The sequence below is a fragment of the Cololabis saira genome, chromosome 23, assembly GCF_033807715.1.
Source record: "Cololabis saira isolate AMF1-May2022 chromosome 23, fColSai1.1, whole genome shotgun sequence".
NCBI lineage: Eukaryota > Metazoa > Chordata > Actinopteri > Beloniformes > Belonidae > Cololabis > Cololabis saira.
This window is the reverse complement of record NC_084609.1, coordinates 8,469,695-8,478,824: the sequence shown is the minus strand read 5'-3', so window position 1 is coordinate 8,478,824 and position 9,130 is coordinate 8,469,695. Positions and strand designations below refer to the sequence as shown.

At 42.4% G+C, this 9,130-nt stretch overlaps 1 protein-coding gene and 1 long non-coding RNA gene across 2 annotated transcripts; both read left to right on the top strand.

The window, feature by feature from the left end:
• The first annotated feature begins 735 nt into the window (after positions 1–735).
• Positions 736–3,454, top strand: atp6v1f (ATPase H+ transporting V1 subunit F). The gene is made up of 2 exons (XM_061714473.1): positions 736–951; positions 3,050–3,454. Exons 1-2 carry the CDS (start codon positions 794–796, stop codon positions 3,249–3,251), a joined length of 360 nt encoding a protein of 119 aa, XP_061570457.1. The 5' UTR covers positions 736–793; the 3' UTR covers positions 3,252–3,454.
• A 2,360-nt stretch (positions 3,455–5,814) lies between these two features.
• On the top strand, positions 5,815–8,566 carry LOC133424520 (uncharacterized). The gene is made up of 3 exons (XR_009770898.1): positions 5,815–5,883; positions 5,970–5,996; positions 8,538–8,566. It is a non-coding gene; the product is annotated as an uncharacterized LOC133424520 (long non-coding RNA).
• Positions 8,567–9,130: the final 564 nt, after the last annotated feature.

Below are 9,130 nucleotides of genomic sequence, written 5' to 3'. Positions count from 1 at the left end.
ACATAGCCTAATTGTTGAATATAATTTATTAGATAAGCCCTAGCCCCTTTCATAATTTTCCTATTGTATGAATGAATGAATGAATGAATGAATGAATGAATTAATTAATGCATTTATTTCGAACACGTATATAAAAATAAAAAAAATAAAAAATAAACAGTAACATCTTCGAAAATGGAGTAGGAAGAAGTATACACTTTTTCCTAGTTCCTACCCCTTTATAACTTTATGAATTTACATTATTGCTATTATTATATCTACACAATATCCATATAAATATAGTCGTCTATTAAATACTACGTAAACATGCCTATTACTACATAATTATCGATACAAGTAGCCTATATAGAAAATATAAATATTACATACATATTATGTCAAAATATAGAAAATACAAATATTATATACATCTATATAAATATACACTATATAAACTACATAAATATCCCTATAAATATATATATGCTACATACATAAAAATATATAACATATATTACATAATTATAACTATCCCTCTCAACATATAATATATACTACATAAATATCCACATAAATATCTAAACATAACATATTTTCATTTTGTTTATTTTCTTTTCCTTCTGTTTTCTCTCAAATGCACCTGTACCTTGAAACATTTTGATAAAGATTGATGCCCTTGTTTGTGTATAAAGATATTTTCAATAAATAAAAAAAAAAAAGGTGGGGGCTAATCGGAGGCGGAAGTGCCGATCACGTGACCCGGATCACATGACCGCTGCGTCTCTCCGCTGAACCCACCGAGCTGCGGATCGTGATGGCGGGGCGCGGAAAGCTGATCGCGGTGATCGGGGACGAGGATACGTGCACGGGCTTCCTGCTCGGCGGCGTCGGGGAGCTGAACAAGAACCGAAAACCCAACTTCCTGGTGGTGGAGAAGGACACGAGCATCACGGAGATCGAGGAGACCTTCAAGTAAGGCCGGGCGCGCATGCGCACGCCCATCCGACGGTCCAAACGTCAGATAATCAAAACTCCCGATTTTCAAACTAATCAGGGTATTTACAATCACTCGTGATGATGTCACGAAGGTTCGGCCCAGCACGGCCTTATTTTGACAGAAATCTGAACCGACTCTGGTCCGGTGCGTTTGGGCTCATGTTGTGTGAGTACGTCAGAACCCGTGGGACCAGACTCCATTCAAAAAAAGTCCCGTTTTTACCAGTCCACCCCAAAAACGGGCCGACACCGACGGTACCTGAGAGGATGACAGGTGATCATTTGAGGAACTGATCATTCTGGCAGTTCGGCCTTAGATCCATTAGTCAAAACCGGATGTTTCCTATTGATTTGAACCTGTAAAACCAGACTCCATTAATACATCTCACCTCATTAATTGAGGTTGTTTGATACCCTGAGAACTAATTGGAGGAGTTTGAACCCCAACTCCACCAAACTCCATGCAGATAAACACATTTCATTCCTCAGAGACTTCATTTTGTGGATTGTTCAAATGTATACACAGTCAACAGATAAATAATACATTCAAAATATCTATTGTATGCTTATAATAAGTTCTATTGGTGAGAATATTTAATTGATTTGAAGGGTATTTGTATAGAATGACCTCAATAATATCACACTTTAACAGGAAAAAAAAGGGAATTATTATAAATAAGTTAATTTATTTGTTAAATGCATGTCTTTTTGAAGTGATCATGCTTGTTTTAAACCTGATTTAAGAGCTGTAAAATCAGGAATCCTGTTTAATTTCTCTCCAAATGTTAAGTCAACCCGTCCTGGAGTGAAACGGCTCCAAGAAAAGGAGAACAATCACCAGAAATTGTGATTAACAGCGTTTATTCAGGGGTTTCTTTAATAAGAGTTCTGGGTCATCCTGACTCACCTCACAGCAAGATGATCACATGACTGGACTGCATATTCAGACAAAAGGAGAATAAAGAAGCTGCTGAAACGGGTATAAAAGGACCTAAATGAATGCGTTAAATCGCGCAAAAATCAATAATAACCCAAATATTATTAATACACAGAGATACATATGACACTGACATAAGGTATGTTAATGTTTCTAATTATTTTTCTTATAAAACAGTAAACACTAATTTAATTCCATAAATTCTGAACCACGTTTTAAAATCCAGTTTAATTTTTTTGTATTTTATTTTATTGGTCCTTTCAATTTCCACAACACAAATAACCCAAAGTACAGGTGTAAATCGTCAGTGTAATAATAATATAATTTTAACTAAAAACCAAGGACCAAAAGGTGTAGACTGAAGCCTAAGCTTATGACGCCTACCCTTTTCACAGAAAAAAAAAGTTCGCTTTTAAAAACTAGCACATACATACACACACGCATACTGTATATACATATATTTAGGTTAAATACATGAGATCAAAGTTTATAAACGTTTATAAACTGATTCTGCCGTCAATCAAACACAATTTACCTTTAATGTAAGTTCCTTATCACCTAAACTTGTGTTTCATTAACCGAACCCATCAGAACAGGTGTTGTGCCAAAAAGTGATTGTCTGCCAGAATCTGATTTCTTCTGATTTCTGGCCGCGGGAGCGCGCACAGCAGCCCGTTGAGTGAGAGCGCTAAAACGTCAGATTTTCAGATTATGAAGCTCAAGAATGAGATCAAGTCATATTTAGGCAGAAACAACTTTTCATTAACTGTATTTGGCCTTCAATCAATTTTTGGCAGGTGAAAATGCCTATTTTGTGTTGTAATGGTCCTTTAAAAGAGTTAAAAGTAATCCTGTGAGCTCTAGTGTTTATATTATGAAGCTGAAGAATGAGATCAAATCATATTTAGGTAGTAACAACCTTTCATTAATTGTATTTGGCCTTCAATCTATTTTTAGCAGGTAAAAAGACCCATTTTCAGGGGAGAAATCAGATTCTGGCAGGTAATCACTTTTTGGCACGACGCCGGGCCTCGTCTGCGGCTCAGCTCCGTTTACCTCCTTATTTTCACTCCCGGGTCGGTTCGGTTCCGTTGATCCAGAGTTGATCTCTGACCCGAACTTCTCCATCCCCTGCAGGAGTTTCCTGGCCCGGAACGACATCGGCATCATCCTGATCAACCAGTTCATCGCGGAGATGATCCGCCACGCCATCGACGCGCACATGGAGTCCATCCCGGCGGTGCTGGAGATCCCTTCCAAGGAGCATCCCTACGACGCGTCCAAGGACTCCATCCTGCGGCGCGCCAAGGGCATGTTCTCGGCCGAGGACTTCCGCTAGACCCGACCCCGAACCGGGGCCCGAACCGGTGGTTTTGAACCACCGACCCGGTCCCGGCTCCCTTCAGTCTCCACGTGACCAAGTTTCTAATGTGCGTGTTTGTCGTGCTCAGATCAAACCTGCTCTGCTCCTAAATGTGTTTCTGTCAGATGTGTTAAATTATGAAATATATGTTTGATGCAATAAAGATGATTCTGGTTCTGGACCGTTTTTTTTTTTTTTTATTGAGAAGAAGTTATATACAAAGAACATCACACAAGTGCTCAGGGACGTGCAGAGACCTTTGGAGGGGCAGGTGCTGAAATGTAAAAAGGGACACATGGAACACGACTTTAACACTTGCCGACAATAACTTTGTTACATTTGTTACTTTGTTACATTACAATACAAAACACTGTTGTGTTTTGTATTGTAATGCCTGCTCTAAACTTCTTAAACCTTACCCACGACAAATACCCCGTGTAATAATAACAAACTAAAACTAATACTGAAACTAAAGGAAAAATACAAAACTATAATAAGTCTGGATACCCACTAATCAAAACTAAGGTAATGACAGAAAAACATTACAGATCTGAATCAACATAAATAACTCTCAACCTCCTCTCCTTACGAGGCATGTCTGCACAATTAAATATCCTGATAAATATAATAAAAATCTGACGAGGGCATGCCAGGGAGGGGGATGTTCATATCATTTTATTTAGCTGAATTATTATTCATTGTTAGATGATATTGGTGAATGAATTGCACGAATTTTCTGCAAACCGGCCACTAGGGGGCCGTCCCAATTTGTTTGCTGTCGATTTTGAAAACCTTATGTCCATAACTAACACCATGCCAAATATCAAAAACTTGTCACCAAGTGCACAATCTTTATGGTTTTGACATATCCCCTCCCAGCTATTGTGCTAAATAATGTCAAATTAGTCCAAACATCAACATTTCAACTGTTGCTATGAAAACGAGACCCGGAATGAGCCAGCTACTTAAGCCCATGCTGAAGACGCCGCAGGACATTCCCAGCGGTCCACGGTTCCGGCCTTCGTCCAGTGTTGGCCCCTTGTCTAACTAAATAACCTGTCCCTGCTCATTACAACGGCATGAGAGAGGGGGGTGGGTTAAAAATGTCTCTGCACCAAAAGGTGACACTGGGAGGGAGAGTTTTGATCCAGTTTTGCACTTTCGAGCAGCTAGAAGGAGTTTATCAAAGAGTTTATAATGTGAAGTAGTGAGATTTAAGGCCTAAGAGGAAAACTGCAGGGTCTTTCTTCATTTTTATTTTAAATATCCCACTGACCACTTTTGGAATCTGGAAATCGATTTACGTTCCCAAAAGTGATGAAAACACGTCCCTTTGTAAGTTTCATTTGGTACAGAAGAGAGATGGAGTGATCATATGTGTATATGTGAAGTATCTGTTGTTCTGAGTTTCTCTCTAGCGGTTCAAAGTAGATGTGGACCTGATCGGCTGTATAGATGCCTGATCGGCCGTATAGATACCTGCCAGTCATCCTCAATACATTCATTGTTCAAGTCTTTCTCCCATCTGAGAGATGTCTTGTAGGTGGAAGGTGACGGAAGAGCCGAGAAGTGAGTAAAATAATGCTATAAAATGTTTTCTAATCTGTAAATACCCCCAAAAATGGTGCTTGGGAATATTGAACGTCTCCTGTAACATCTGGAAGGAAATCAAGGTGTTATCCCTCAATACGTCTCCGATTACAGGATTTAGGGTTCTGGGAAATGTTAGAGACTTCACCTGTTTTTCTTCCCAGGTCTTTAGATAAATCATGCTGAGTTTTACTTCCGGGTTTAACTTCTAGCGGACCGGGTCTCTGAACAGACCGTGAACCTCTCTGGGCGTCAGATCGTCCTGGAGACGAACGCAAGGACGTCCGTCTGACGACCGGAGCTTCGTTGATCCCAAACACGGCGTTGGTTCAGGGTCCAGGTGTTTGTTGTTGTAGCTCCCGCTCCCCCCTGAAACACGGAGGAGGAGGCGCCGTGGTCAGGGCTGCAACCATCGGCCTGCGTTGTTAAAACAACACAGAGGGGGGCCGGCCTTCACCGGATGACGGCGAACGCATCATGTGACCTCGGAGCAGACGTATAAGTCCAGGGGGACGTCTCCCGTCAACCTAGTGACATCAGAGCATGGCGTCCTCTCGGTCCGTGGTGATCCTCCTGGCCGTGGCGGTGATGGTCTCCGCCGGTCCTGTCCCGCTTCCCCGCGAGCCGTCCGGGTGAGATGCAACTCCGTCAGCTGCAACTCCGTCTGGACATCAACGATCAGCTGATTTTCTGTTTCCTGTCTGCAGGAAGGAGCTGAGCACGGAGATTCCTCGCCGGACCAACGGCACTGTGTGAGTCATGATGTCCTGGCGGTTAAAATATCATGGCAGCGAGTGATCACCAGGGGTTTATGGGTATTAGCAGGTGTTAGCAGGTGTTTATGGGTATTGCGTCACATGAATAAACGTTCAGGAGTCTTTCAAGAGAAAACAAGAACTTTTCAGATGTAGAGTCAGAGTCATAATTGTGTTTCTGTTTCCTGTTTCAGGCCCGATTCTTATCCCAACGTCAACAACACGCTGGATATCGTCCTGGATATCGGCCTGCCAGTCGAGATGTGAGCTTTGACCCGTGAATGTGTGCAGAATTTGATCAGGACGTCCTTTCAAACATTCGTCTAAATCTGAGCTTTCTGCTTCACAGGAACTTCACTGGGCCCATCATCTACGGGTGAGTAAATGCCCCTGCAACTACTGAACTCCTCACAAGTGTCCGGGTCAGGACTCGGACCCGGGTCCATGGTGAAGAGGACTTGAGCCTCTGTACGCGGGGTGCACAGTCGCTGCTCCCAGTTGCTTAGGGCCAATCCCAATACGCCCCCTACTTTCTACCACTAGCCCTAAAAATGAAGCCACAGGCGTAGGGCCCTTGTAATCTTCCCTAGGGATTGGGACACCACTTGCTACGTCACTGTGTGGTTTACGTTTGGGTACATAAGCGACTGCGTAGTTACGTTTGCACATACGTCACACCATATCAGGAAGCCAAGAGCTAAAAGCTGTTTTAATTTCAGCTGTAGCGCTGTTAATATGCCACTTTATTAAGTTTTCATATTTTTTCAGGCGTAAAAGTAACCGTTAAGATCCCCAACCTGGGCTCGGTTTATCCAAATAACGCCTGTTAAGAAATTTGATCCAATGTTTTCGGGATGAGAAGAGCCACCGGCTCGGGAGCTGATTTAGTGTTCCGCGTTAAATCGATGCAGAGCCCTCTAGGCTCTGCGTTGGTGTAACATGGAACCATAAATCAGCCTTTATTCTGGCGAGATCTGAAAAAACAACACAACAACGAGCAAACGAGTGATTATGTACAATCACTGAGTGAATATTCTGAAAGTAAAATATATATTTCTCGCTAGAAATGTAATCAAAAGGCATTTTTATGCAGAAACTAACTCAAAATATTGATTTTATTCACTAAAAAATAAGAAATGTCCGCCATGTTTTTTTGTTTAATTCAGTCTGCAAATGATGACGTAAAGCATTCTGGGAAATTTTCTCTTGTCCTCGGTCAGCGAGTCAGCATCTGAAAACCTTGGCTCTGAAGGGCTAGATTGATACCCACTAGCCCTCGTTTAGGCAATTACCTCTAGATGCAAAGAGGAATTGGGACACCACTACCCCCACGGGAACGCGCAAAATTTAGGGGTAGGGATGAAAAGTAGGGGTAGGGGGGGGATCGGGACTGCTTGATCAAGGCAGTCGCTGCTAACTGCTAAGCTAAGCTTCAGGTCCAGACGCCTCAGCACCAACCAGGGGCCTCATTTATAAAAGAGTGCGTAGGTGTACGTGCGCTCAAAAAAATCCTGATTTACAAAACAGTGTGCATGCACATCTGCACGCAATGTTTGCTTTATAAATCACAGTCCAGCTGGAAAGTTGCGCACTTTCTACCATGAATGGTCAATGCAAACTACTTGATGACTGTATTTGCATATAAATGAGCATGCGCAGCGGCTTCCTGCAGCCTGTTTCTGCTGTGCGTCAGGATGAATGAGACGTGTCGAGCCACCGTGCCACTAAATTTCACGGAGACCGAGATGTTGTGGATAAGTGGAGGCCAGGAAAACGACACACAGAGGGACACAATCAACGCTATTATATTAAAAGTCTGATATGTGATGACATTAAAAGTATTACATGAATCTGGCTTCATTTCACCACCTCACCGTCTGCGTCATCAGTTCCCCGAATCTTCAAAATGTTCGTGCGCTAGGATCAAAGTTTGCGTATAGATACGCACATTTTCCCATTAAGTTTTTTTTTTTTAAATCCCAACCTTTGCGTAGAAGGTGGCGTGCGCATCTTTAAAGCCCTGTTTTGTGCGCCCGCAAGCTTTATAAATGAGGCCCCAGAACCCTAACGGGTCGTCCACTGGTCCAGTTAGCAGCACGACCAGCTACATCATGATAAACAGGAAGATTAAAGGCTCAGTTATGCTCTGCGTCAAAATGACGCCGTGCCTACGGCGTGTGGTTTGGATCGACGCAGAGGACACGCCGTCACCTGCGCCGTCTCTGACGTGCACCTCCTGAAAATTGTAACTACGCGTCGAGGAGACGCCGTCCACACGCAGACCAAGAGGGCTGTGATTGGTTCGTTTGAAAGCGAAGCATTTCCGGTTTCCGGTTTGAATCAGTAGTGAACTTCCAGGGCTCTTTTCTTTGTTTATGTGTGATTTTTTTTGTTTTTGTTTTTTGCACAATAGTTGTCCTTATTTCTTTGATTTACTGTGACCGGAAAAAGTTGGATAAACCATTCAGAAAAAGATCGCTAACTAGTGGCCGCGGGGGGTACTGCACCGCGACCAAATGGAGTGACGGAGAAGTCAGAAGGGTTCAGCACGGCGTCACGGCTGCGGCGTGTGCACGGCGTTGGTTTGACGCAGAAGCATATTTCAGCCTTTAGGCTCCGATAAGTCTTTACTCACAGCTCAGACATCCAGCTCTACCGAAATCGTTAAGTAGCTGTTTGATAACTAAAACCCAGTTCATGCTTCCCCATCGGGGAATGTGATTGGTAGATCTGTTCTTCTTCTCTTTTGAATTTTCCTCCAGGCCTCAGAAGATATTATTCAAATTGTCTGCAGCCTCACGATCAAAGAAACCGTGTAAAAGTTGTATTGTTTATGGATATTAGCAGATTTTAGGATGTGTTTATGGATATTAGCAGATGTCAGCAGAAATCTGAGTCAGAGCTTTCTGCTTCACAGGAACAACTCTGGGGTTGCGTTCAGCGGGTGAGTAGACGCACAATGACCTCTGTATTGATGACCTCTGTATTGATGACCTCTGTATTGATGACCTTCCAGGTCCACCACGGGCTGCTCCGTCAGTACCTGTGCTCTGGCGAAGCTGGGCGAGAGTCTTCAGGGTGGAGGAGACGAAATAGCTGGAGCAGCGACTTCTGATAAGTTCGGACCCGGGAAGTGACGCCAGCGATCAATAAGAGAAAAAAAAAGATTTTGTCTTTAAACAGTTTTTTGGATTCTCAGAAGAGAAGATTCTCAGATTTTCATCTGTTTGTAAAAGTCTTCAAAGAATAATTAAAAAACATTTAAAAAAAAATGTGATTATTCAGTTCTTTTTTAGTACAATCATGTTTTTTTACAACCCATTGCTGATGTCTTTCCCTTGTGGTGTGGTGTTTACACACACCTGAACGCTGATGTTATGGGCTCAAATTAAAGCCATAAATATTTTGTATCTGTAAATAAACTTTGTACTTGTAGAAATATTTTGTGCATGTGCAAAAAATATTTGTACTTGTAGAAATATTTTGTGCATGCGCAGAAACAATTGGTAC

Bases quoted from the DNA above. Each gene is read 5' to 3' on its own strand.
- atp6v1f (XM_061714473.1), top strand. From the start codon at position 794: ATGGCGGGGCGCGGAAAGCTGATCGCGGTGATCGGGGACGAGGATACG. The intron at 952-3,049 runs GTAAGGCCGGGC...CATCCCCTGCAG, and splicing joins GAGATCGAGGAGACCTTCAA to GAGTTTCCTGGCCCGGAACG.